The sequence below is a fragment of the Podarcis bocagei genome (assembly GCF_964188305.1).
Source record: "Podarcis bocagei genome assembly, chromosome: 2".
NCBI lineage: Eukaryota > Metazoa > Chordata > Lepidosauria > Squamata > Lacertidae > Podarcis > Podarcis bocagei.
This window is the reverse complement of record NC_138126.1, coordinates 34,464,029-34,488,983: the sequence shown is the minus strand read 5'-3', so window position 1 is coordinate 34,488,983 and position 24,955 is coordinate 34,464,029. Positions and strand designations below refer to the sequence as shown.

The 24,955-nt window shown below is 41.7% G+C and overlaps 1 protein-coding gene and 1 long non-coding RNA gene across 19 annotated transcripts in view; one reads left to right on the top strand and one right to left on the bottom strand.

Annotated features, from left to right (window-relative positions):
- Window positions 1–6,701, top strand: part of FOXP1 (forkhead box P1) — a 569,345-nt gene extending 562,644 nt beyond the window's left edge. For all 18 annotated transcript variants that reach the window (XM_081184115.1, XM_081184128.1, XM_081184124.1 and 15 more), the window contains one exon: window positions 1,475–6,701. In XM_081184115.1, coding sequence (XP_081040241.1) covers window positions 1,475–1,619 — 145 coding nt within the window. In that variant the 3' untranslated portion in view covers window positions 1,620–6,701. The remainder of the gene's footprint in view (window positions 1–1,474) is intronic.
- Window positions 3,604–24,482, bottom strand: LOC308581695. The gene is made up of 3 exons (XR_014005177.1): window positions 23,470–24,482; window positions 22,876–23,072; window positions 3,604–4,589 (listed from the first exon to the last, which is right to left on the bottom strand). It is a non-coding gene; the product is annotated as an uncharacterized lncRNA (long non-coding RNA).
- Window positions 24,483–24,955: the final 473 nt, after the last annotated feature.

The window sequence follows — 24,955 nt, the reverse complement described above, 5'->3', positions numbered from 1 at the left end:
CACTCAGAACGTCCCAGCTATTTCAAACCACTTCAAAGTGAAAGTTTACATACTGGATTATTTTTTTTATTTTGCCTTGCCAAATTAAAAGGGTTAGATTTCGTTGACTGCAACTTCCAGGGTTGTGGGTTATAAATCAAGAGAGACTTGGAGCTTACCCCTTACTTTATTTTCGGGGATTGCTTTAAACATCAGTTATTTACAAAGGAAACTGGATTTTCCTTAATGGGTTGTATTATTACTGTTCACATGATATTGCCAATAAAATCTGATTCCCTTTTATAAAGTCTCTTTAACAAGACACTGCTTACTTGCTGGGGTATTTTACATATCAAAAGCAACCAAACAACAAAAAAGAGGAAGGTAATTTGTATTTGTAAAGGGGTTGTTGTGAATATGATTTACGGACAACATTTTTCAATTGTTATCATGCCCGTTTTGTATAATCAACCCTTGTTCCCCCATGGGTTATTCACGTGCTATTCTATAATGAGAAATTTGGCAGATCTCATCTCTTTAGTGCATCCTTAGTGCCCACCACGAGCTGAGGATCATGTTCTGCCTTGTTTACAGCTGACAGCGTTATTATTCTCATTAGGACTCTGCTTTCTTATCATATTGTTGTGTTGAGCGAGCCTTTTCCTCTCCGTTTGTGTTTCCTGGCAGGGCTTTTCTTCCCTTATTGACAGTTTGTAAAAATATGCATTAATTTGGAGTTTAAAGCATGTATCATGGTGTCTCTTTGCTGTGTTTGCTTGAAGTTGATTAATGATAGAACCTCACTTGGGGTCGTCCTCTGGAGACTTGCCTCACAGGTTCTGCATGTTAACTAGAGAAGCAGAACACACAGTAACCGATGATTAGCCCAGCCTCCAGGAGCTCAGTGGGCTGATAAACCACTGTTTTGCTTTACAGATGCTTATTTCATTTATTTATCCGAAGATTGTATTAATCAAGCTAATGTGTCACTCGAGAGCATTTTCCCTAAATCCCACGAAGAAACCTTAAAGAAGCAAAGGCTTGCTTCCTGGGTTTGTTTTCTATTGAATCTTGGCGTTCTTAGGATTTCTCTACCCCCACTCCCCCGTTGCCCTTTGCAGCCAAACTAAGATTCACAATGTGACATGTATTTGTGAAAAAACAGGCGGGGGGGGGGGGGAGAGCTGTGCTCCATATCAACGGTTAAAAAGGGGGAGAGTTTCAAGCACCTTAGGATCTCTCCCCCTTTGTCATTTTCCTCGTTTGGTAGGAGAGATTGTATTTCCAGGTTCTTGGAAACCTTTGAAAAAACAACTCCAGTTGCTATAAAATGATAGGTGTTAATTATACAAAAATAGGTGCTTTATTCTAAAGAGCTGAATAACCTTTTTGGATTGTGGGTCACTTTTTCTAACCCAAACAGGGTTGGTTGTTTTTTTTTTTAAGTAATTAATTGCTCACCAACATTTCCTCTTTCCTTTTCTTATGTTCACAGGCACCCGGTTCATGTTAAAGAAGAACCATTAGATCCAGATGAAAATGAAGGCCCGCTGTCCTTAGTGACAACAGCCAATCACAGTCCAGAGTTTGACCACGACAGAGATTATGAAGACGAAAATGTAAATGAGGACATTGAATGAATATGTCTGTGATGTGATCCTGCAAATGAAGATCACGGGGAGGGAGGAAAAAAAACATATACTTCAAAATTAGCTGTGAAATCTCTCCCCATTATTGTACAGTCTGGAGGAAACACTTGGTCCATTTTGACAGCTATAAAGTACGTTAACTCTTAGTGCCATCAAGTATCCCATTTGGGAGTATTTTTGATTTTTCTACTTTTTGTTGAAAAAAAACAAAACAAAGGAATTTGTACTCTGTGCATTGGATGGACTTGTTTGGTACTTGGGATTCCCTCTCACAGTCAACATCAGTGTTGTAAATTTGTTCAACCAATTCATTTATCCACAATTTGGCAGCAGACTTTGGACTGCAATTCTTCCAATTTGGGACACCGAAGACATCAAGCTGAGCATGTACACATAATTGCAGATCAAGCCTTTGCCCAGATTTTGAGGATTCCAATGGACAATATTTGCACAGTATCGCATGTTGATTATCACTGCCTTCACTTTTTCTTTCTTTGCTTCCATTTGGGATGGGGAAGTCGTGTGCGTGTGTGCACACATGCATCTACATGTGTGCGTGCATAAGTGTGTGTGTGTGTGTACTGAAGAGGGGTTAAAAGAAAATTCTCCCAATTTTTTTAGTGTATAACTTTGATTTCCCCCCTACTTCTCCTACACCATTTTAAGTTCTGACCTCAGGCCTCAACTGGCCAGAGCCTTTTGAGGCTTAAATGTTTTCTGTACTTTTGTGATGAATGTTAATAGGTGTTTTTATTATACAAAGCTGAATGTCCTTGGAATTGTTTGTAGTTCTTTTTCTACCATTCATTCCAGTTTCCTTCAGATGCCATCATGTTTTCTTTAGCTATGGAAAACATTCCAGTTTGGGCTATATTCCCACTCCTCACCCCCCCCCCCAAAGAAAAAGGTTTCAAAAGCTGCTGTAACCGTGTGCAAAGATATCTTTGATCAGAAAGAAAGGTAGTTGCAAGAATTGAGAATGAAAGGCAAACCAGCACAAAACAGTATATAGGATGCGGTGCAAATTCATTCCACAGAGCAGTGTATGTTGTTATCATCGTTCAGAGTTTTGTTTCTGGGCTTTCATTTCTTTTTTTGCAGTAATGGTAACTATTTAGTAACACAAACTTTTAACAGCACAAAAAAAACACTGAACATACACCATACAGGGTTTTATTATGTCAGAAACGAATATAATCGTGGAAAGATCTTAGCCTTTTAACCTGAGTTTCTGGGACATCAAATGCTTCTGGAATATCTAAAATACCAATCTGCCTATACGTATTTTCGATTCACGTTCGAAAGTGGGCATTATGGGAGCATTGTATGTGATTAAACAGTTTGAGAATTGACTGGTGGTATCCATCAGCTTGAATACAATTTAGGTTTTGGATTCAACTTCTAGGGAAGGCCCACTAGTTGTAAAGTGTTAATAATTTTAACTCTGCAAACTGCAGTTAAGAACATTACACAATACTACACCAACCAGTATCAGAAACTGACAACTTAAAACCTGTGGGTGAATTAGCACTGTTGCAAGTTGCAGCATTCATCAAAGCAAATGCGGGCAGGCAGCTGCTGTTAGAACATTGGTACCCATTGATCACTGCACATCTAAACACTTTCCATTCTCCAGCCACTTCTCCGTAACTCACTTATTTATGTCGGACTATAGCTTTTTAATTTCAAACGCCTTTCTGGTTTTTTTTAATTTATATTCTACTTTTGTACCTTTCCCCCTAAAATTACCAAAGATATTACACAAAGGTAAATTATGTTCTCTGTTATATGCTTTATCTTATGAAGCCAAATATCCTCTTATTGTTGATCAAAGGAGGTGAAAGAATTTAGAAGCAAATGTCAAGATACGGGCTATGGCTAACCTGAGAAGGGAAACTGCTCCTTTATTAGAGTCTAAGTTAGAAGACCAAGTAGATTGCTGAACCAAAGTTGTTGTTGTTTTGGTTTTTTGTTGTTGTTTTTGTTTCTTTACAGGGACCAAATGTATTTCTGTAAAGAAAGGCCTTTTAAGGCTAAAGCTATGGAACAGTATTAAGTGAAGGGAGCATGTAAGGACAGCATTTCATCCTGAGAAAACAGGAGAGTAGTCTAATTTTCCTGCAAAACAAAGGAGACGCTTACATAATATTCAGAAGAACTCTCGCAACTTAGACTGAACCATATAATAGTATCTCAATAATTTTATTTTCTAACCTTTTGTTTGGTCTCCGGCCTATTCACTTTTGTTAAAAGCAAAATGCAAGGCAATTTCTGTTTAATTTGCTTTAATCTGTGCACAGGACCTTAGAGTGATTGTGACTGTTGTTGTGTTTGGGGGTTTTTCCCCCTTTGAAATTTGGTCAGCATCTTCCACGCAGAATAACACTCCTGTCCCCTTGTAAGCTTTGGTACCATTCAAGTCAATGGGAGATTTTTGCCATTAACTTCAACTGGATGCAAGTTGCTGCATCCTTTACTGACAGTGAAATATATAAAAACACAACTTCCCACCCACCCCCCTATTCCTGATTTTGTTTTAATTTAAAGGAGGGCAGTCTGTGGTCATTTGAAACATTTTGGAAACAAACCGTATTCAGGCAGCGCCATGGCGTGCAGGAGATGGCCAGGCGGGATCACAAGAAGCGATCCCTGTGCTTCAAAACTGAGTGGTTTTGCTGGTTAGCTTGGTATTCCAAAAGGGGATAAAAATCTGGTAGATTAGTTCATTCTCAGCATGTGTAGCTAGACGAGTAAAGATAACAGCATGAGAAACTGTTAGTACGCATACCTCAGTTCAAACTGTTAGGGAATGAGTAATTTTTTAAAAAAAAACCTACATTTCACTCAGTTGCACTTAGTTATATGTCTTGCATGCATAGTCTAAAGACTGTAGCAAAATAATAAAAGAGAAAATGAAATAATAAAAAATTAGACTTACCGTATCTTGCAGGTATCACAGACCTGCAGAAGAACCAAGAGAAAAATCTCAGGCTTTACATCAAGCAAACTTTGCTATTTTTTACAAATTTCTGATTCTGTGTCCCTTTCAATAATAACAATTGTTCCTATAGGGTGGGGTTTATTATGTTGTACATATATAGCCCAATGTGTCTCTGTGATCCTTTTTGTCTTTTGGTGGGTGGGATGGGGCGGCAGGGGCAAGAAATGGGGGGGAGGGAGAAGGTCCTTTTTTAATAAAAAAAATATCATTCCTCAAAAGGAATAAATGCATACCTGTTAAAACACCCTTTGCTTTTTGTGCAACTGCTTTATATAAACTATACTTTTAAAAAATGCTTTGGGGAAAAAATCCTACTGTATGTAATGGAATTGCAGAATATGCTGCACATATATTTTATTTAGTTATCCTTGCTTTAAGACTATTGGATGACATTTGCTGACATGTGGGAGAAAATCCCAAACTCTTTGTTTTGGTTTTGGCAGATCCCCCCCCCCCCTCCTTCTGGCTTCTAAAATGTAACATAGATGACAAATGATTCCCAACCCCCCAACCCCCCTGTTATGGATCAAATCATTTTTGTACAGGTTTTTTTGTTGTTGCTGTTGTTGCTGTTATGCTGTTTTGTTTTCATTTTAAATACTTTCCCTGCCCCTTCTGTTATTTCCCTACCACTGCCTATTTCTGGCTGTCTTAAGGGGCAGGGAAAAGTTGTTTCAAAAAAATGTTTTCTCCTCCTGCAGTAAATACTTTGCATGATGAATTCCAAGGTCACACTTTCAAAGTTTTATCAGTGAAGTAGTGATTAATAATGGAGAGTGTCAAAAATTATTGAACTTTTGTATAAAAAAAAGAAATACTTTACAAGGTGCCAAGATGTAAAGACAATTTGTTACATGCTCTGTTTTTATTTTATTTTCTCTCAAAAGAAAAGCGTACATTATGAAAGTAGTACAGGTAAACCACTGTCAGGAATGAGAGTCGAAGCCTACCTTATCCATACACACACACAAAATAAAAACCTCTCCATGGAACTGACTGAGCTCTCTTCCCTCCCCCAGCTGAGCTCGGCTGTCAGCTCTGATCACCTGTTCCAGAGCAAAAAGCAGGGATGGAAGAGGGGAAAGTCTTCCTCCCCACATAGACTCCAAATGCAGCAACGTGTCTGCAGTTTTCTGCTGCATTTGCAGACCTCTAGATGGAAATGAATACCCTGCATGTACCCCTAAGGGCTGGATGCAGCAGGTTCTCTTAGCAACTTCTTGCACCGACAGTAGAAAGAGTTCCATAGCCAGAACCCTCTTTTTGTGTAAAGCTCATCCCTTCTCTGGATTGGGACAACACAGTTCAAATGCTTAAAACCTGCTGGATTTCTACATTTGACCAGAGGCAGAAGAAAATGGTGGGGGGGAAAGAATCAAGGCTTATGTTAAACTTCAGTAAGGAAATACAATAAATAAAAATGTTTGATTCTCCTTTAGGAGAGCCCAGCCATAGCACCCATGATCAGCTTATCAGGGGTGGGAGAAGGAGGAGATGGGGAGGGGGTATGAATCTACGAATAATACAAATCATTAGATATTTTATATATAAATATATATATAAAAATATATCAAAGTTTAAAAAAATAATTTTGAACTGTTGTAGTTTTCAGAATGCTGACAAGCTACGTTCCTTATAGCATGGAGAATGTGTTTTAAACTCTTTTGGAAAGTTTTGGTATCTTTTTTGCTTAACGTACTTTTTAGATGTCGCGGAAAACTAATTTATCATTCTTAAAAGTCTTGAGAGTTACATTTGCAGACCCGTTCCACGTTTTTAAACAGGCCCAGAGTTAGTAACAGGATATCTCCTTCCCAAAAGCCTTGATGAAAATGGTACAGTCCAGACTGTTAGCATGGTTCTTCATGTGTATGTGCTGCCAGTAACAAGATTCCCCTTTTTTTGTTTTGGTTTGGTTTTTGAGGCATACAAGAAACTCATTCCTTACATCAACTGTAATTCCATCATTCCATGTCTGTTGATGCAGACAATAAAATGTTGTGTAGTCAGTACTTATTACTGACATTATAGCATTCTCTAATGCAATAAAAGTGCTGGTTGTTCACACTGGTGATATTTGTTGCCATGGGCCATGTGTTTTTTGCTTTCCCTGTATGCTGGTGCCGCACTCAAATATACCACACCTATGTCTACTTGTACCCTTGGAAGTTCATCAGCAGGAGCCTTCCAGCCATTCATAGCTTTAACAGGAGGTGGTGTCCTTCATTGGCACAGGCAATTTTTTAAAATTTTTGTTTCCATGTCAGGAAGGAATACAGTGGGTGAAGGTGCCAGTTTTTAATCAAGTCGTTGCCTTAAAACCAAACTTCACTAACCATGCAAACTCTGTACCCACCTACTGAGAAAATACGATCAAAACCATCACTTAGACCATGATCCTTTTCACATTTTCCTTGGTGCAAGTCCCAATGAACTCGGTGCCATTCTAAGCTGCCTACTTAAAAGACCCACTGTTACCCTAGTAAAAACCTGGGAACTATTTATGGATTTACCCTGAAAGATTAAAAAAAGGAACAAACAGATGCAGTAAAACAAAATTGAAGTGCAACTGGCTAACTTGTAAAGCTTTTCCAAATTGTCAATGCAAATACTTCTGTTATTCATTCAAGCCCAGAACAAACTGATGGCAAAAAACCAAACAAAAACCTTAGACCATATATATGAATGAACAGTGGGACTTTTCAGCATGGTACTGTTACAAGCCACCCCAATCTCCGCCAGGCGGTAGCAAGAGATTCCAGGGGTCTTGGCACTTAACCAGGGTTGCTTCTCCATTGGGAAATTGAGGCACAGTGGAGACTAATGTCTTTAAGAAATACGGTTACACATATTCGCACCTGACACCTTCAAAGGAGAACATTACACCCCAAGAGTGTCTCCTTTGAGTGGCTCCTCTCATAGCTCCAGCAAGTTTGGGTTCAAAGCAGCAACCAGTCATGATCGGCAGCCAGCCTCTCTGATTTGGGTTCACTTTTCTCACACGATGCTCCTCCACTAATGCCAGCAGCTGCCATTTCATGCAGAAGGACACTTTTGGATCCAAAGTCACTATCAACATGCCAAGTCAAGAGTTACTCTGTGCAAACCGTTCCTTCGCTCCTGTTTATCTGATCTTCTGATTATGTGCATCTTCCGAGTTTCCCACAGGCCATTCAGATTAATGAAGTTGAAGAGTCATGGTGTGAGCTCACAGCAGTAACATTGATTTCAGTACCATTGGTTTTGGCATAAGTCCTTCACTTAAGAAACACAGATGCTTCGCAAAACTTGATGGCCAATACATTAGGCCACTCTTCAAGAGCATCATTGTCCCTATAGGCAAATTGTAAGGAGGGAGTACAGTCCTCCCACCTCTCTTTGAGTAAGCATACGTTTATCTTCTACATCAAGGAAAATAAAAAGTGTTTAATAACTAGCAATAGCAGGAACTAAAATTTCAGAGAAAAGCATTTTCATGAATAATTCATTAAAATTTCACATCTGCAAGATTAGTCATCCAAATAAAATGCTAATGTCAAAAACATGCACCGTCTATAATATTCTCATCAAGCAATCTTTTTGCATATAATGATAAATGCTTGAATTAGTAGAAATGATTTTATAAAAATACTCTATCATAACATTAAATGGATGGGGAAAGTTATGTTAATTGATGTCAATAGCGTATTGAACTATTATTGATTTTTCATCAGCTGATGTAACAGCAATGTTATTAGCAGAAATTAATAGGTAATGCACCTTTATGGCTACAATAATACTGGGAAACCGTCCTAGATCTATCTACCTTCCTTTCATTCCTTATAGTAGATTTTAACTTTTTTCACAAATAGTGTATTTTACACTATGTATATCTAGGGAGAAAATTCTCAATTTATTTCACCTGTCAGTTGCAATACAGTGAGTAAAGTAAATTTGTCTACAGAAGACCATAACACTGCAGCGTTCATAATGCTACATTATCAATGCTCTCCACTGCTGAGTTTAGCTGCAACAGGCATAGGCAAACTCGGCCCTCCAGATGTTTTGGGACTACAACTCCCATCATCCCTAGCTAACTGGGCCAGTGGTCAGGGATGATGGGAGTTGTAGTCCCAAAACATCTGGAGGGCCGAGTTTGCCTTTGCCTGAGCTACAACATCAAGGCAGAGCACATGCTTGGCATGTCAAAGATCCCAAGGTTCTGTCTCTGGTGCCTCCAGTTAATAGGAGCAGGTGAGCCCACAGGAAGTTACTGCCAGTCAGAGTAGATGACTAGGCTAGACCAGTGTTTCCCAACCTTTTTTGGGCAAAGGCACACTTGTTTGATGAAAAAAATCTCGAGGCACACCACCATTACAGCCCCGTGACGTCAGAGCGCAGCGTCACGCTGGGAGGGACGCATGAAAGTGTAAGTTTCATTTTTTTCCCTCCCCCTTGCCGGGGAACCTCCAAGCTTTGGGGGTGGGGGGGGAGGAGGCAGCAAAGCGAGGCAGGAAGGAGAGCGCGGCTTGGCTGGGTGAGCTTTGGCAGGGGCAGGGAATGAGAGCCGCGAGGCGGGCGCTGCGGACGGAGGCGCTGCCTGCCGAGCTCGCAGGCAGCCAGGCAGGCAGACGGCGAGAGCCCCGCGCTGGGCGGCCTCTCCTCGCCGCCGCCGCCCCGCCTCTCGCCGCCCGACTCGCCCACCTCCCTCCAGGCAACATCTCGCGGCACACCAGGGAACAGTGGTTGGGAAACACTGGGCTAGACTGACAAGTAGACTGACCTGACATAATACACCTTTGCATATTCCTAAGTAAACTGAATTCCCCTTTGGTAGAATACATGCTTATACGTTCTCTTCAGCATCTACAGGTGGGCTGAAAGGGAAGATGTGAAGTGGGCCAGGGGACCAACAAAAACAGCTCTTTTTGCCACCAGTTCCACTTTCACAGAAACCATTTCCCCCTCCATAACGTCATCTGTGCCAGCTCTGCATCATGACATAGAGTTTTGCAGTATTGGCTTGGACAGGGAGGAGTGGTGGGCTTCATTGGTGATTGCCCTCTCCATTCCCCAAAAGCTATCTTGGTTGGGATATTGTTACAAAGGTAGCGCCTCCACCCATCTCTGCCGAGCAGTGCATGAGATTCCAGAGGGCTCCCGGCACTCACCCAGGGTTATGTTCCCATTGAGAAGCAAGACTTGGTGGAGGCTGTCATGCCTTTAAGAAACATGGTTTAATTACACATATTGACACCTTAGTTCAGATGAACTACTGCTGCCCTTCAGCTCACGCATGGTGGTCTCCCTTTTTTCTAACAGAAAAACCACCACTCTCCTGCCTTTCTCCTTTCAAGCCCACAACGACTTGAATAACTTACCCTGTGGTTCTGTTGAACCCAAGAATATGAGAAGCCTGGGCACGTGAACCAGGGACTAACTGAATTCCAGGAGATTTCAGCCATGTCTTTGGGACTAAAACTTCGCTATTCGTTGTCTGAAATGGATGCACAACTAGCTTGTTGATCCTTTGCATAATTGAAATGATGTGGAATGAGCTATATGAAATCATAAATGATTGCTCCTGAAGACTCAACACACAATTTTGAACTAACGAAGCACTAAATTAACATATCCAGATCACGGTACCATTATTGTGGAACACCATGCTGTTTTCATTGACTTTGGTACTGCTATGAACAGCATAAATTTAAGTATTTGCTACTCTTATTTATTTACTTAGCTCCCTTTAATCCTTACGTTGCAGCAACTGGGAAGAACACTCCTCTCGTTACAGCTGCTGAGATAAGTCAGTGTAACTTAGCCAGGATCTTATGTACTTCTGAAAGCAAATAATGCAACAGCAGTGCAGACAACGGATTAGAAGATAGCAACTCCAAAAGCCGGTCCCTCAGCAATGACTTACAATGAGGGGAAATAAAGAGTGTTCCCTCAAAAACAGCTGGTGGAGGCATACCCAATCCTCACCAAGAACTCTTGGGGCAACAGGGTCTTTGCTAGGGATTTGGATCCCCCCCCCACGTACCAAACGGGGTGCAGGTTTCACTTCCCTGCTTTGACAGCTGCCCTGGTGCACAGGGCATCCAATGCCATATGGGCATTCATTGAGGAGACATCTGAACCTTCAGGAAACTGAAGTGAGTCTCCGATTCAGGTCTAAAGACTGAAGTGCAGACCGGTGCATTTCTTCTTCTGTGCATACACAAGAATAACTTATGAAAATGTACAATGAGCAGCATGAAGAAACGCTGCAGCTAGTAGAAAGGTGGAAGCGCTTACGAGTCAGAAACTAGAATTGGTAGACGATCCTGAACAAAGACAAAATGCTCTTGGTGGAAGCCTCAGCTAAAGGATACGGAAATTCCTTACTGGGTGTTTTCGAAAGCATGACCAACATAACGATTGATATGCAGGTAACACTAACCCTAATAAGCATGAATGGTGCACTGTTAGAAAACCGTGGCCACTTTGCTCCTTCACCACTCCCTCTGCTGTTACACTATCATGAGTGAAGCCATGGTTTGGTTTACTGTTAGATGAGAACTGGGGTTCGTGGTTTGTCTCCCACAAGGCCTCCTGGGCGTGACATCAACTTCATCATCAACATGACCTCAAGGGCATCAGCTTGTGACAATGTACACCTGTTTGTAGGGAGTAATGTATCCAGGCTCGTCTTTCCTTTGACCAACAATGTCAAAGCTAACACCAATGGCAACCAGCTGTTGCAGGAGTACAAAAGAATGCAAATGCAAAGTTGCAGCAGAACACACACACTGCTCTGGATCAGGGCCCACGTGGCCAACACAAAATTAAACAATGCTAAGTTCCTGGGCCTCACACACAACCAAGTTAATCAGTTATACTGAAACTACCAAAACAGACAGACACAAACCCCAACCTATTCCCAAGCTCTTTATTTTACAATCTCATTTATCTCCATATGTGTCAAATAGCCATATCATTTTACTCTAAAACATTAACTACTTTCTGTTCTTTAAAATCAGCGCCAGCGTGTACTATTGATTTCTGCCAGAATCTGAACAACTATGTTAATATCAGAAAGCAATAAACAAAAAAATAATATTTTTGAACCTGACCCTATGTATAAAGAGTTGACAAGTTAAAGCTACCTCTCAAAATGGTCAAAAGCAAATTTCAGAATGAACAACAAAAGCTGCAGCAAGATGTTCAAGGCTTCAAACACCTAGCCCGTAAAATAAACCTCTCCCCGCACACATCGTTATCCAAAAATAAAAGCAAATAATTATTAGCCTCACCCTTTTTTGTTTTTTTAAAAAATCCTAGGAGCCCCCACCAAATAACTATGGATGTCAACTGATTAAAAAATGCATGGTATATGCTCTTTGATGAAATAATAAAGTGCTTTCTCTTTGCTTTTTATGGGTGGGGTTTTTCATAAATTTCATCCTAGTCTGCTTTGATGCTGATTTGGTAATGCTTGTGCTGGTTCTGTGTTTATTGATTGCATTGTATTTGTGCCTTTTAACTGATTTTTGTGAACTGCCCAGATGACTTTGGGTGGTCTAGAAATGGCATAACGAAATAGATAAGACCGGGACTTGCTTCTGAGTTGGTATGCACTGGATTGCAGTGCAAAGCTAAAAGCTTTCAGCCCTACATAGATTAATGCTCGATTCCTTAAATACTTTACAATGTCACTTTAACATGCACAAAGGAATGCATTCTAAGAAAGTGACCGCAACTACTACTTATTATTATGTTGAGTGGTTGACATTAGCCTGTGTGTGTGTGTGTGTGTGTGCGTGCGTTTATATGCAAAATAACAGTTCTAGAGCTTTGAAAAGCAGTTCAAGTGCATTATTTTACTGACTTATGCAATAACCCTGAAAGGTATATCAGTGTTATCATCTCACTATTGTAGCTGGGATGCTGAGGGACAAGGAGCAGTTTTTATGTCATCTAGGGAGTGGTGGTGGCAAGCAAGATTTGTTCCTTCGTCTCCAAAGCACAAGAGCACACCTAAGATTCCTTTGTTTAAATTCAAAACATATACACTGTAAATTGTAAAATGAGCATAAATGTAAGGATTCAGCCACACACGTCTGAATGGCAAGGAACATTTTTGCAAAATCATCTGGTGATACCGACTCTGCGCATAATGCAGCAATCATGTTTATTTGGATGTAATCACAGAAGTCGGAAAACCATTTTGTCTTCAAGTTCTAATGCTAATTTGAAGGTAACTGTCCTTTCAAAGATTAATTCCACTCAAAGCAATAACCATTATTTACCAGAGTTTGATGGTTTTATCACTCATCATTTTAGCAAATTTCCATTGAAAATGCTAAAATGGTTCGTCATAAGGCACATAACTGCTTTAGCTGTAAAAATGACCAACACAAGTGCCTGTACTCAAACATTAAATTATACTGTAATTAATAAAGACAGTTAAACTGTCTACTAGCAACAGCAATTTAGGTAGCCACATTTGATTGGCTATAAATTGTAACTACATTAAAATTCCAGAAATATTAGCAATATGGATTGCTTGATGGAAATAGGTGCTGATCACCAACACTCCTGTTTTATAACAGAAGCCCAGGTCATGTTGGCCACAAAACGGGTGCGCGAAGATCAGGCCTAAGCACTTTTAATCTTGTGAAACAAGCAATTACAAATAGTTGCATCGATTTGTTAAAAAGCTTTAGGTGACATAAATTGTTTCCTGTTTAGCTTCTGGCTCTGATACATAAATGTCAGAGAGTCTAATATTAATTAGGGTCAGGGAACAACAAGGGTCGGCTACTGTGGCTTATGATCAGGGCTGCGTCAATCGTTTTGTATGTATGAGAAAAGGCAAGGGGAGCTAACAGACAATGCTGCTCTGGTTCAAAGCACCCGCTGCCTTAGAAAAGGCCCAAAGAAACAGAGCTTTGACTTTAAAAAACAAGTGGTGCCATCCTCACGTAGACCAGGGTATAGTTTGAAATCTTAGTTGCAGCATTGACTTGCCATGTTAACTTGGGAGAGTCTCTTTCCCCCCTGGGCCTCAGATCCCCATCTTTAAAATGGCAATAATAAATCACTTCATAATGGCTGTCATGAGGAAAACATGGGAGTTGTTGCTACTGCTGTGTGTGCACATCCGTAACTGAGTGAGCATGCAAGCAAGTATGAACAGACTTGGGGTAGCCAATATGGTATCCACCAAATGCAGCTCCCATCATCCTTGACAAGAAGGCATACTGGCTGGGACTACTGGGAACTGTGGACCACATCATCACGAGGGCACCACTTTCAATGCCCCTGGTCTAGACATTACACTAGCTCTAAAGAACTTCACTCCTGTGTTGAGTTGCACCCTGTCCTGCTGCTGTCCATATCATTTACTTGTCGTGGCTTCTTAAGGAAAAAGAGTCGTAGCTCAGGGATGCATGCAAAAGATCCCAAGTTCAATCTCTGACATCTCCAGGGAGGCCTAAAAGCATTGGGGAGTCGCTATCAGCCAGTGTTGACAGTAGTACTAGGCTAACTGGATCCATGGTCTAATTCAGTATATGGCTGCTTCCTATGTCTTTGTCATGCTTGCTAGCAAACGCCACTGCTGTGGACTGCAAACAGTGAAGCTCACAGTAACAGATCTGGCTCCTATGATGAGTTGTACAGAATGATTAAGCTGCCGGATGTGGGCAATGTGTAGGCTTCTCCCTGGAGTGAGTGTAACATCTAGACTGGGTGATATTGGAGGCATAAGACATTTTGCTTGTATAGGTAAAGTAAAGGGACCCTGACCATTAGGTCCAGTCGTGGCCGACTCTGGGGTTGCGGCGCTCATCTCACTTTATTGGCCGAGGGAGCTGGCGTACAGCATGACTAAGCCACTTCTGGCGAACCAGAGCAGCGCACGGAAACGCCGTTTACCTTCCCGCTGGAGCAGTACCTATTTATCTACTTGCACTTGACGTGCTTTTGAACTACTAGGTTGGCAGGAGCAGGGACCGAGCAACGGGAGCTCACCCCATCGCAGGGATTCGATCTGCCGACCTTCTGATTGGCAAGCCCTAGGCTCTGTGGTTTAACCCACATCACCACCCGCGTCCCTTTGCTTGTATGTGGCTGCACATTTCTGCCTGTGTACAACCTGGCACCCACACAGCTCAATGGTTAATGGGGAATACATATCCAGATAGGCATATGCAGTGCACCCCGTCCCTGCCAAGCTGCACCCTCACTGGTATACACAGGCCACCTCCCTCACTTGCAGATAGGTGAAGTTGCTACCTAACCATGTGGGAAGCCAATCTTACGCCTGCCATTTTTGATTGCGGGGCAGTATTCCGTGAGGAGCTGCACATGTGCACAAACCAGGCACATAATTGGTTGGATGGGACGCTCACACAATAGATGATGCTCTAGGATTCCAGAACAATAACACCACGTGGGGAGTCATTACTTCAGGGCGTATTAATTTCACGCTTCCGTTGGATAAATCACAGCTCTTTTCATATAACGCTGGATCCCATAAATACTATTTTTCTAAAAAACAACAACAGTTCCAACAAAAATACTGTTTATAAAATGGCCCTTTTGCTTCACAAAACACATCACTTCTGCATGTGGAAATTAACCTCATTTTATCGTCTGGAATGCATTTGAAGACTTCTATGCTAATTTTTTTTTTAAAAAAAAAAACTTTCTCCCTTCTCCCCTAAGCGGAGCGGCGCAGGTTATTTACTCAACATAAATCAAATGTATCATGTACAATGTTTTCTTTAGATTGGCGGGCAACAGAGAAAAATACAGTTAAAAAAAATCTGGAGAAAATTTATTAAATATGATTTTCACTGTAATAGAATATTAATGGAACCCAATGCTCATTTCCCATTAAGCTGATCTCTTTTTAATACACACATGCTTTTTATTATTTTGCACTCATGCGAAAATTCCACATTCAGAGACTTTCCATCTACTTAGGAATGTCTCTGGCGAAGGCAGAGTAAAAAATATTGAACCGGGGCAGGCGGGGGGGGGGCAGGGAGAGGGAAGGCAACAAATACCTAGTGATAAGAGGTAGTGCACCACAGATAAAATAAAGCCAAAAAGAAAAAAAAATGCCAATGAAATAACAAAGGGTAAAAAGCATTCAACCCAGGAAGGGAAGCTACAGAAACAATTATATTTTAAATCCTCTTTTCTTTCTCTGCTACTGCTTAGATGAAAATGTTTGATTTGCAACATAAAAGATTCATTAATTACCACTTCAATATTTAAAGCTATTTTTCCGACTAACAGGAGCAGATAAAGCACTGCAATAAAACCACTAATAAAAATTGGAAAATACTTCTAACGAAGTTTACCAGGGTTGGGGAATCCTCAGGCTCAACGGTTCTCAAAAACTTTTTTCACATGAAAAGTGATAGAAGCTCTCCAGTTATAAGCAGCGCTAACCGGAACTAACCACGAACACCTCTCTTGTTCTCTTAGAATGGCAATGGCGGCCAGTTGAGAGGTGTTGAAACTGAGTTCCTGCAAGTTCCAGATGGAAAAAGGCCTGGTTAATAATAATAGTAGTAGTAGTAATAAAATAATAATAATAATAATAATAATAATAATAATAATAATAATAATAATAATAATAATAATAATATCCTGGCTTCTGCTTATGGATCCAGTTCTTGGATTCTAAGCATGCAGAATTCCAATCTGCAGCTCCCAAGCCACTGGGTCATTCTCCAGGATCAGATCCCATACTCTTAGCTCATATTCCTCCTACCAACCCTGTCAAGAGGTCTCTGTGGGGCAATTATTATTATCATATAGACTTGTTAGTTTCTTGCTACCTGGAGGTCTCTAAGTGACTTACAACACATTTCTGCTTCATGTGCCGCCTCCACAAGAGGCCCAGAAGGCAGCAACACAAAAATGGGCCTTTTCTGTGGTGGTCCCCCACTTGTGGACTGCTCTCCCCAGGGAAGCTTGCCTGGCGCCTTCGTTACATATATTTAGGGGTCAGGCAAAAACATTCCTCTTCTCTCAGGCTTTTGGATGATTAAACAACCTATGACCTTTTAAACCAGGCCGGAGGTATAGAAACTCAAATCAATAATTATCATCATAATAATTTAAAACATAAATATCATATAAAAACAGAAAAACAACAACCACCGTAACAGTCACAGGAAGCTTGGGCAGCACACTAGAAACATAATATTACCTTAGTCTCAAAAGCCTTGGAGCAAATATAAGTATTTAAATGGCACCAAAAAAATGTCAATGAAGTGTTAGGTGTACCTCACTGGGGAGAGCATTCCAGAGACGGGAAGCTTTCTCCCTTGTCACCATTCTTGAAGGGTGACCTGAAGAAGGGCCTCAGAAGGAGATCTAAGCGTCTGGGTATGTTCATACTGGGAGGCTATATTGTGCCAAATAAATCAAAGGCCTGACTCAGTATTAAAAAAAAAAAAAGGTAAAGGACCCTTGACAGTTAAGTTCAGTCGCAAACGACTCTGGGGTAGCGGCGCTCATCTCGCTTTACTGGCCGAGGGAGCTGACATTTGTCCGCAGACAGTTTTTCCAGGTCATGTGGCCAGCATGACTAAGCCACTTCTGGCGAAACCAGAGCAGCGCATGGAAATGCCGTTTATCTTCCCGCCAGAGCGGTACCTATTTATCTACTTCCACTTTGACGTGCTTTCAAACTACTAGGTTGGCAGGAGCAGGGACTGAGTAACGGGAGCTCACCCCGTCGCGGGGATTCGAACCGCCGCCCTTCCGATCAGCAAGCCTTAGGCTCAGTGGTTTAGACCACAGCGCCACCCACGTCCTTATGACTCAGTATTAGGTAGCTTCAATAAGAAGCAGGGATGTCCCAATGGTAGCAGTAAACGTCTGTATTCTAGACATCCACATTCAAACACACACCTTTCCTTACTTAACAAAAGCTGGCAACTTATTCTTCCTGCTCCTGAAAAGGTACAACTGTCATACGTCCAAATAGCACCTGAGAACCCAAGTCCATCTACCACCTGAGCCAACTTGCCTGAGCCATCTTGCAAGGCAGACAAAAATGTTATTACCATACTCTGATGGGCACATAATAGATGAAACACTGTGGTGCACAACTGGACACCTTCATCTGCCCCAGCTGCAACAAAACATTTCTCCACAGCCACAGCAGGCACTGTAACTCTCCAACAGTTTGTCTTCACCCCCGGAGGTGCACTCTTCCAAATGAGCCCTCACTCAGGTCAAGTTATTTGGAAGCTTCTGAGATTAATTCTATCTTGAAATAATATATGTTTCAATAGGGCTGATTATTTGTTGCTTCTTTAAATAAAATGGGACAGATGTGTGGATAGTGTGATTCTAAAGTCTAGTCACTAGGTGGCACTAGACTTTGTTGTATCTGAGTAGACTCAGGAGTTTCCTGTTACACTTCTGTTCTTGTTTTTAGAGAGACAATGCCATTCTTCTCTAGTTCCCTGACCGAGGTATTAGACAGCTTTCCTCTCAGCCTTCTGTGGAAGTATGGGACATTTTCCAGACCTCTGAGTAGCCCTGGCATAATATAGGCTGCTTAATATTTTAATTGGAATGATCTTATGCATGAAATGTCCAGTTAATTTCCCCCCCAGCTCATTTTTGCCCACCCACTTTCAGAGTAAAGGCAGGCCCAATCTTAATGGACATAATTCTTTGGGAATCCATCTGATCATGCATGAGACCCATGCTACACGTTTATAGTTGCTTTGTAAAGTCTTAAGAATACAGTTGGAATGGCTATCACAATCAAACCACCCCCCTGGCGCTTCCTGGCTCTCGTTTATGGCTTTAACATTTGTAGAATGAGGTTTTGAATTGCTCGACGCAAAACAAAAACACATGATAAAAATCAGGTGATAGGCTGCTTACTGTAAAGTTCATTTCCCCTCCAAAGTCCTTCTTTAATTATGAAAGCTGCAGAATCCATTTCCTTTTGGTGTGCAAAAAGGTGTGTAATTAAACCATCAGCATAATACCTTTCTACATGTAAAACCTGCACTTATGAACTTTAACTGCTGAATAAAAATGCCTATTACATGACCATTAAGTATTATGAATAAAGCGAGTCATTGTAGTACTTGATTAATTTTTATGCACTAAGCTTTGTGTTCAGCAGAAATTTGATTTCCATTGGTATCTATATCCCAGAGGCTTATGGGGTTTTCTGGATCAGTCTCCCATCCCTTATTCCCTCTGAGTATACTGCTACTTTACATACATCCTAACCCTAACTCAGGAAGCTATGATCTCCAGTTGCTTTATTTCACTTCTCAACTTTGTTTTCCACCTTCCCATCACTATGGTCCAACCAAATATAAGTGCGCCATACTTAAATATTTACCAGCTTTGACAGGTACAACCTTTCCTGGAGCAGAGGACCTTGACCACAATAGTTCAGGCACCAGCTACTTCAAGACTGGATTATTGCAAAAGAGCAAGACCCTGCCAGCATACAACACCTCTGTTCAGAGCTCTGCATGATTTGGCAAACTGTTACCAGGCCAAGTTCAAAGTGTTGGTATACAAAGCCCTTAACAGCTTGGGGTCAGTTTACTTCTGGGTTCCATTTACCCAATATGTGTCCACTTGACCTCTTTGATCTGCAAGACTGGCAGTGTTACAGGTGCTACACAGTGCTCGCTCCATGTAAGACATCATTAGTTTAGTGTAGCAGCACCTAGACTTTGGAACCCCTGGCCTACTGACAGTTTCCTTTGCTGTATTATTTTTGGCATCTAATTAAAACATTTTTGTTTAGGCAAGCCTATCCAGGCACACGTCTTACATCTCTTTTTAATTTTAATTAAAACGCTTTGTGGTTTTTTTAAAATAAAAACTATTCCTTTTTAAAACTGCTCTTATTGATAATTTTCACATTACTTATAAGCTGCATGGAGGTTTTGTCACAATCAAGCAGTACATTTTGTTAAATAAACAAATAACAAACAAATAAGCAAAATGCCTACACTGAAATAGGGGTTTTATGCTTGCAAGACAAAATCCCTTGTCCAGCAGATGTAACGGAGAACTACCACATCCAGACAATTGTTTGAACAAAATATACAGCGCAGGCAGAGGTTGTGTTGCAGAACTGTTCTCAAAAGCCCATCTTTTCTTGCCTGCCAAATCATACAGAACACATACTTTTGAGCAAATTATTAAAAAGTGAGTTTTGCTGTATTGATCTTGGTTATTCTGGTATTGATCTTTATTTGCCTACTGTTCCCTGGCCTTGCTCTCACTTCTTGTACTTGCAGTGCACTGACAAATGTTCTACAGGATTTGTGGTGTATGAGAGCCAAGCTCTCTAAGGGCTTGAGGCAGAAACCATCATTACCCATTCAAATAAACCTGCTCAAGGCTCTTTGAGGTCCAGTGGGTAGAGTAATGGATTTGAGCTTTGAACATCTTAGTTCAACCTGCTGTTCAGCTCGTGATCTATAAAAACGGGTTACAACCCTAAACAGGATTGGCACTGCAAAGTAATTTACACACCCAAACCCTGCTCCAGAGAACATGAACTGTGCAGGTAAGCAGAATTCTACACATGTATTGGGAACTACAAGCGTTAATTTTAAAGTCGGTTGTGCATACAGACATTGAAATAATCTGTCATTATAAATAGGCTGCACACTACAACGGACGTTCCCACCTACGTCTGGATATGAATGGGCGTTCTGATGTGCTCCAGATGTGTGGCAGATTGTGCTGAAAATTGCCTATCCATAATGCTATGGAGGGCAATGACAAACCTAGAGACATCACCTTGCTGACAAAGGTCCGTATAGTTAAAGCTATGGTTTTTCCAGTAGTGATGTATGGAAGTGAGAGCTGGACCATCAAGAAGGCTGATCGCCGAAGAATTGATGCTTTTGAATTATGGTGCTGGAAGAGACTCTTTAGATTCCCATGGACTGCAAGAAGATCAAACGTATCCATTCTTAAGGAAATCAGCCCTGAGTGCTCACTGGAAGGACAGATCCTGAAGCTGAGACTCCAATACTTTGGCCATCTCATGAAAAGAGAAGACTCCCTGGAAAAGACCCTGATATTGGGAAAGATGGAGGGCACAAGGAGAAGGGGACGACAGAGGACGAGATGGTTGGACAGTGTTCTCGAAGCTCCCAGCATGAGTTTGACCAAACTGCGGGAGGCAGTGGAAGACAGGAGAGCCTGGCGTGCTCTGGTCCATGGGGTCACGAAGAGTCGGACACGACTAAACAACAACAACAATGCTATGGAGGTAACTTTCATGTAAAGTTCCCTGCAAGCTGCCATGAGGTCAGGGACTGAACCCCTGGGCCCTGCTGTGATAGCCTCCAGATAGATGTTTTTGACCTATTACGGAATCTCACCATCAGAAACATGTTTTGTTTCATCATTGTCTTGGCCTCTTGACTCTTCTAATAACCTGCTTTTTGATTTTTTTAAAATGTTTGTGTGCGCGCACACACATTTACTTGGACTCATTTACACCCCACAAAGAGGTCTTGCTTCTCCCATAGCCACAGCCTTGGATTCCAGCAGAAATCAGGTATGGTTCTGTCTCTGCCTTTCCTGCCTGCAGCTTCTAGCTCACACAACTCAGCTTCCCACTCTGACCTTTTGTCTTTCAAAGTAAGAGACAATAAAACAAATTGTCCAGTAGCACCTTAGAGACCACTTCTGAAGAAGTGTGCATGCACATGAAAGCTTATACCCACAACAAACTTAGTTGGTCTCTAAGGTGCTGCTGGACAATTTTTTTATTTATTTCGACTGCGTCAGAACAACACAGCTACCTGCCTAAGAGACAGTTGAGGGAGGGCAGCCCACCCATTCCCCCTCTGGCACAGAGCCACTCCCTTTGTTCCCTTAATATCTCATCTTTAGTGAGCCATTACTAGGCTGGCCTGGCTATTCCAGTGACCGAACCTGTGCTAGATCCAGGAATTAGAAGGTTTGATTAGATTTTAACACCCCCTGGATCCAGGGATTAGAAGGGTCTGGCACTCCACGCCCCCCAACTCATAACATTATGTTTATTTTCACTATTCAAATCCTTTCCAAGTTTTGTCTCTTAAATGTCATTTCACCAATCTATTCCTTGAGCGAAAAAGCAGGTTGGAAAGCGGGGGAAGGGAGAGAGAGAGAGAAAGGTTTTCCCACTCCCAAGCGCGTGTCCCACTGTTCTGCTTCTAGATAAATGTTCAGTTCAGAAGTCTTGATGAAATTACCAATCAAGCTGCCTCTCAGCTTCACTCCGTCGTTATGTTTGTCTTAATCAGGTGGCTGGGGGAGCAATTTTTCATTTGCAGCAGGTGGTTGTTTACACATTAGATAAACTCCCATCCTTAGCAAGCCTTGGCAGGGGTGTTTGCGCTTTGCTTCAACATCTGCTGCTCCTTCTCTCACAAGCACACAGATCAAGGAACGCTCCCCCCCCCCCCGGCTCCGCTGATGGAAATGATTCCTAGTTTAGATGAGCTGAAACACAAATGTCATGCTTAGCGGTAAACATTTGTGTTGAAAAGTTAGGGTGCGGCAGTAATTAGTTTTGCCCTGTTCTGATCCCCTCTCTTACCACCCCCAAAATCTGAGTTCTTTATATTTACTGCTTCAGGATTCCTGAGGTTAGTAAATTAAGAATGCAAACGGAAACAGAAATGGAACAGCCTCCCTTCCCCACCTTCTCTCACAAACTATTTGGTTAAATAGGCTGCCCTGTTCTAAACTGAATGGGCTTAGACTTGCAATCTGAAGACTTCCCGCCCCACAATTAGAAATGGAGAGATCCTGCACTTAACAGAGGCTCTGCAGCTGCAATTAATAACCTCGTCTCCTTTCATATTCTCTTTCACTGCTTGTGATCATGCCCTGTTTGTGAGCTTTCCTTGAGCATCTGGGTGATCCCTGTAAGAACAGAACACTGGGCCAGAGAAACCTTTAATTTGGTGGGGTTCTTTTTATGCTCTTGTGTTCTTACCCTGTCATATTATATACATGGCACATCCTGCAGTGGAGATACCAGAATCGCACCTGAGCTAGGAACCAGCTGAGGCAATGTACAGGAGCATTAAAACAAGCAATATTCCCACCCTGATAAACATGTATGTTCAGCTGCATCTGCACAACAGGGTTTCAGCACTTGTGACCAGCAATGTTTTGCAAAGTGGTTTTGCTTGCAGCAGCCCTTCCCAGAGGCAGCACACAGTTTCTGACCACAATAAGCCTATTTCTCACCTCAGGAGCTTTGTTAAGAAGCTGCTGCACTCTTTCATTTAGCTTCTCCTGTCCCTGTGGCTGCTTGCTTAGGGCATGGACAGCTGACCTCAGTTCTTCTGCTTAGGCCCTCACCATCTCTGTGGTTCCACGTCTCGAGAGTGCTTTCAAGTGCAAGATGTTCTCCACACGGCAGCCTTTCTCATATTGCGTTCTCCCTAAAGCCACAAATAATCCTGTTTCTGATCAGAGACTCCCAAAGGCCCAAGGGTTTTTAGCTCTGCAGTGTATTATGCGTTACTTTCACCCATTCCCTGAATGCCTGTAAATCTATCATATTCTCTCTTGGGGGGGGGGGGGATAAACACAACTCCTCAATTTTTTACATTACTGCACTAAACTTTGTGTCTTCTCCTTCTGCAAACCAGAAGTTATAGTAAACCTTCAATGCTTACTCTCCCACCAAACACAACAGTATTATTTTTATTTTATCGGGTTTCCCTTCAGTCCCTGTGGCTCTCGGAGTTCAAATCTTTTCCTGAATTTTCTCCCATTTTCTGCAACATTCCCATGCATTTGCAGGCTGGATGGGGGTTGTAAAAGCTCCATAGTTACCTTAGTGCTGTAGAAACTGGTGTTTCTGCTGCTAGACTGAGACCAGGCTGCAGTTTTTTGGTTGAGGCCCTTCTTGTCCACAATACTCAGCTGCCCCCATTTCTGACACCCTTAACACCAGTTAAGGGTCAATATCTTAAAGCAAGAGATAACATAGTGGCCTTATTAAGTAACTTTACAACAAATGCTAGTTTCCTTCTGGAACCCTCTCAGCCAGGCAGGCTCCACCCACTCACACCCAGCCCTAGGGATCATCTCCCAACTCCCATCCCCATGTTTTTGTAAGGAAATGTCTCTAAAATTAATACAGTCACTACAGTGTGGCGACACAAGTGTGCAGTCATTCCTAGTGTTGATTCTGATTTCCCCACGGTTCCTGGTATCTTCTTTCTTTTCAAGCCCCCAAGGATCCCTTTGAGAAGGAACAGGACCTTTGTGGGAATGCAGCAGATGGTGCCTTGTGTAACTGAGGTGATTCTTATTCTCCTCTTTCTCTTGATCCATTTATCAAACAGTGATTAGAACAAGCTCTGACGTTTAGAAACACAGCAAGCAGCCTTATATATGCTCCATCACTGAACTACTGCCCTTCCCCAAGTCTTTCTCACGTTCCTCTGTTGTTAGCTGCGTACACAGTATACCTTTAAAGCATATTTGAAGCATATTTCACTGCCCGCTCACCCTCAAAGAATTCTGGGCATGGTAGTTTGTTAAGAGTTGCTGGCAATTATAACTGTGAGGGGTAAACCACAGTGCCCATAATCCTTTGAGGGGGAAATGTGCTTTAAAGATATAGTGTGAAAACAGCCATTCATGTGAGGCTCTTTAGCCACACCTATTTTCTTGGTTCTCTGGTATTGCACGCCTTTAGTGAACAGGAGGCCATTACTCATGAGCTGAGCTCACTCTGGATCAACTGAAAAGTTTGGGGATATTTTGAAGTCATTGCAAAACACATACTTATCAAGCCAAAGCTTACTTGAAAGCATGCTTATCAAACCCAAGAACATGAAATATATAGGGTTGGGTCCACATTTACGAGGGACTTAAATTGATAATAATTCACAACTAACAATTGATTTCAGTGATCTTACTCTAAGTATGACCAAGTCTAGATTGAACCAATTATGTATAACTTGGGTGGCAATCCTATACACACTTTCCTGGGAGTAAATCTAATTTAATTTGGTAGTATTTACGTCTGAGTAGACATGCCAAGGACGGAACTGCTACCATATAAATATGGGATTTATTTTTAATAAACACAACAATATACCCCCAAATCAGACATGATGTTGCACCCTGATAAGGTGTGTATGTGTACTCTGGCGCACCCATTAAGTTGGATACATAATTCCTTACATGTTCAGGCTAAGTGAAGCCTAAATGGCAAAGAGCTCTCTTCTTTGATAAGGGGGGGGTAACTTTAGAGCAGGGGTCAGCAACCTTTTTCAGCCGTGGATCAGTCCACCATCCCTCATACCAT